The sequence below is a fragment of the Corylus avellana genome, chromosome ca3 (genome assembly GCF_901000735.1).
Source record: "Corylus avellana chromosome ca3, CavTom2PMs-1.0".
Classification (NCBI taxonomy): Eukaryota; Viridiplantae; Streptophyta; class Magnoliopsida; order Fagales; family Betulaceae; genus Corylus; species Corylus avellana.
The window spans coordinates 26,427,307-26,430,824 of record NC_081543.1 but is presented as its reverse complement, the minus strand read 5'-3'; the positions used below and the strand labels follow the sequence as shown (position 1 = coordinate 26,430,824).

Sequence of the window (3,518 nt, the reverse complement as noted above, 5' to 3'; positions counted from 1 at the left end):
TTGTGTAAATTGGAATATTGTCTACGTATTCTAATTTTATTAGTTTTTTCATAATACAAGTAATCAAAATATCATTAAAAGCATAAGACACTCGTCCAAAGTACAAAGTACGAGTTTTATCAGTTCTTCGAAGGACAGAGAGTGTACAACTCAAACGAATGCCTTAAACCCTGACTAGTTTTGGCTAGTCAAGCTCAAACTGAAGTCCCATAATTTCTTTGCTAATTCTGCATCATTAGCCTGAGAGCTGCCTTTCGCTTCATTACTATCCATGAAATATTCACCACTTACTTCTTTAACTTGTGGATGCAATGCAACATAGCATTGAGTTGCTGCTCCCTACAACCATGGAAATGAATCTAATAAGCAACCATGCTGCATGGGGACATGCAAGTTCAAGTGAAGCTGTTTAAGTACATTTTGTTAGGGCTTTCAGGTACACTTTCTAGGGTAGCACATATTAATATATATACCAGGAAATACATACCTGATGAACATTTTTAAGCACATATTTACCAAGTGTACTGGCAATAACTGCATTGAGCCAAAACAGTAAAAATATTAACACCAAAAGGGACAATTTCACATTCTGTGAAAGTAGTTAAAAACTCATGATTTCTATATGATTTCTATGAGGAAACCCATAACTCAATTTGTCGAAGGGAACCTTTTCCTAGTGAGAAGGTGCAATAACTAGATGTTTTCACTATCAACAAAATAGCCTAGTTCCATAATTAGAGGTATGATACTGAGACAGATTTGTGCAGGTACGAATTAGAATACCCGGAACCTGATCCTAAACAAAAGAAGTATAAGAATATAAGTCAAATGGCTCAGATGTTTACCACTAATGAAACTGTGGTGACGCAGAAGATTTGTAACAATTGCACCTGGATGAAGGGAATTAGCAGTTATCTCCACCCCTTCTTCCTGTTTATAAGAGCGAAAAAAACCAACAATTGCGGATTACATTCTGCCTCACATGATAAAAATGACTAGATGGACTTACTAACTGAAAGAGCAGTTAAACAAATCTTCAAAGTCTTAGAACATGTTTAGGATTGCGTTAGAAAATATAGCTTTTATTTATTTTTATTTTTTTAAGATTTCCAAAAAGTTCGTTTTGGCCATTTTTAAAGTAAAAAAGTCAAGCAAGTATTTTTGAAGTTTTTTAACAAACATGCTAGCTTTTTGTTTAGCACAAATTTTTAAGTACTAAAAGTACTTTTTAGGCTCCCTAACACAATCTTAAACATGCTCTTATTATCATTAATGACATGAAGAAAATATTTTGACCTTACATCATGATCTCTATATTGCATCAAATGGCAGCAATCTTGAGTGTGTAGGTCAGCATAGCAACCATGTTTCATTTCCATACATCAACACTAGGTAAATAATTATCTATACTTCTATTACTGTGTATGTATAATTTCTTTGACCTGATACTATGTGCACTTTTTTTTTTTTTTTTATGTTGGGAAACCTCTCCAAGACAGGATCTTTCGGACCCAACCCTGTAAAGTAAACCCTGGTCCCGTGAACCGCACTCTCAGAAGTTTCTCTACACGAAACTAGTTAAATCGCTGGCTTTTTACCAAGGGGTGTGCCCCAAAAAATTGTTTGCACCCATGTGGTGTTAAACCTTTAGACCTTAAAGGAAGCAAATCCCAAGACCAAGGCCTTCAAACTTGGTAAAAAATCCCAAGTTCTTTAATTCAAACTGGGCTGCTACATGAGTAGGTGAATTCAATCAACTTCAGAATTTATTTTTTGATAAGTAATAAAGAATTTATTTCTAGTGCTAACCAAACAACGGATAATTTATTAATTTTCCATTAAATCAAGTCTCATTCACACACTACATCAAGTAGTTTTATTAAATGGATGACTACAAACTACCACTGTGCTTCTTAAAAGTCCGTGGCAGCATATGTGCCTAGGCGATAGTTTCCCTAGCCTGACTCCCAGGTACCTTCAGGAAGTGTATGGCAGGCAAGGCAATAGCAATGAGATAGTTGCCTATTTGAGCTTGAGGATATCATGCACACCAAGGATGAGATGCCAGCCCAGACTCACAAAGTAAAAATTATCTTTATCATTTATAAATGAAGCTAACAATTCACTGCTTATAATAATTAAGATATAATTTTATACTGTACATAGAATGCATTCAATTGGCTTACTGGTAAATTCAAAAGAAAGAATAAGAGACATCATAAGAGAGAAATATATAGCTGCTGAAGATCAGAAAAGGGAAAACAACAATTACGATTACGAGCACTTAAGTAACAGTCCTGCACTTCCACTGGGGCATGAATATTTTTAACACTTAATTTAATTTATCTCTATTCCTCTACTTTTTAGTTTAAGCATTAGGATCACAATTTAAGAAAATGAAAAATTAGACTGCAGTATGATTTCATGTGCACCAATTGTGAATCACCCCACCTGGAAGGACCAGGTGTTACCTAGAAATTATTATGACAGCACCCACCAAAGAGGCAAACAGACAACTAAATAAGGAGATACATCTTAAAGAAAAATATTTCCGTGACTCCCCACATGTTTAGCCGTTTAGGGACATTTATTTGTCTTAGGAAGCTATTTAATATTTTACTGACAAAAGACATGAATAATGTATGGCCTGCATAAGCATTTCCTTATCAGATAATTCAGGAACCAAACATATTTTAGGTTATTGAAGAAAACATAAAAAATATATATAAGGAGGATAATACATGATCAGATACAATTGCCTCCATGTCTGGGTTAATAATTGATGGCTTATACGCTTTAAGTACCTTCAAGCGCCTCGCAAGCTCATTAGCATGCAATATATTGGCAAGCTTTGATTGCCCATAAGCAAATAACATGTTGTATCTGTTATAATCAAGTAAACACAAAAATTTTATGAACACCTCAAGCCACAAAACATATGCTACATAGAGGCAAGAGTCATCATATTGTCCAGTAAAATTTTTACCCTGATTCATCATTGATCTTATCAAAACGAATCCCTTCACGATACACAAATCGGTGACCCTCGGATGCTACAATAACAATCCTCCCCTCTTTGTTGCTTTCACGAGCAGTTTTTTTCATGGTATCCAATAGAAGGTTTGTCAAAAGAAAATGACCTGCAAAATGGTATTAAGACCTCGAGCACTCATCCACTCATTTGAAGAGTAGGTAACAAGTATATAATTCACAAAGTCTTTCTTAAAAATGTAATCAAGAGTATTTTAAGTTTTTGTGACTTTTATGGGTAAATTACTCTTTAGCTTAACACCCACCCTTCCAAAACACCTCTAAACTTAGAGTTGTAATTACACTTTTATGGGTAAATTACACCTTTAAACTTTAAATTGTTGTGGACCCTAAATTGAAGCTTCAGTTCCAGTTTGTCCCCTCCGTCAAATTTTGCCATTATTTTGGATGCAACACATTCCCACGTGCACTAAAATCCTTTGAAATGACCATTTCGCCCTTACCATGACAACGGATGAAAACACTCA

At 34.8% G+C, this 3,518-nt stretch overlaps 1 protein-coding gene across 1 annotated transcript in view; it reads right to left on the bottom strand.

Annotated features, from left to right (window-relative positions):
* Positions 1-3,518, bottom strand: part of LOC132173666 (short-chain dehydrogenase TIC 32, chloroplastic-like) — an 8,014-nt gene continuing 4,496 nt past the window's right edge. The window contains exons 5-9 of the mRNA XM_059585227.1: positions 2,987-3,140; positions 2,805-2,883; positions 846-930; positions 488-534; positions 1-339 (exon numbers count right to left, since the gene is read on the bottom strand). Of these exons, the coding sequence (XP_059441210.1) occupies positions 175-339; positions 488-534; positions 846-930; positions 2,805-2,883; positions 2,987-3,140 (530 nt within the window). The 3' untranslated portion in view covers positions 1-174. The remainder of the gene's footprint in view (positions 340-487; positions 535-845; positions 931-2,804; positions 2,884-2,986; positions 3,141-3,518) is intronic.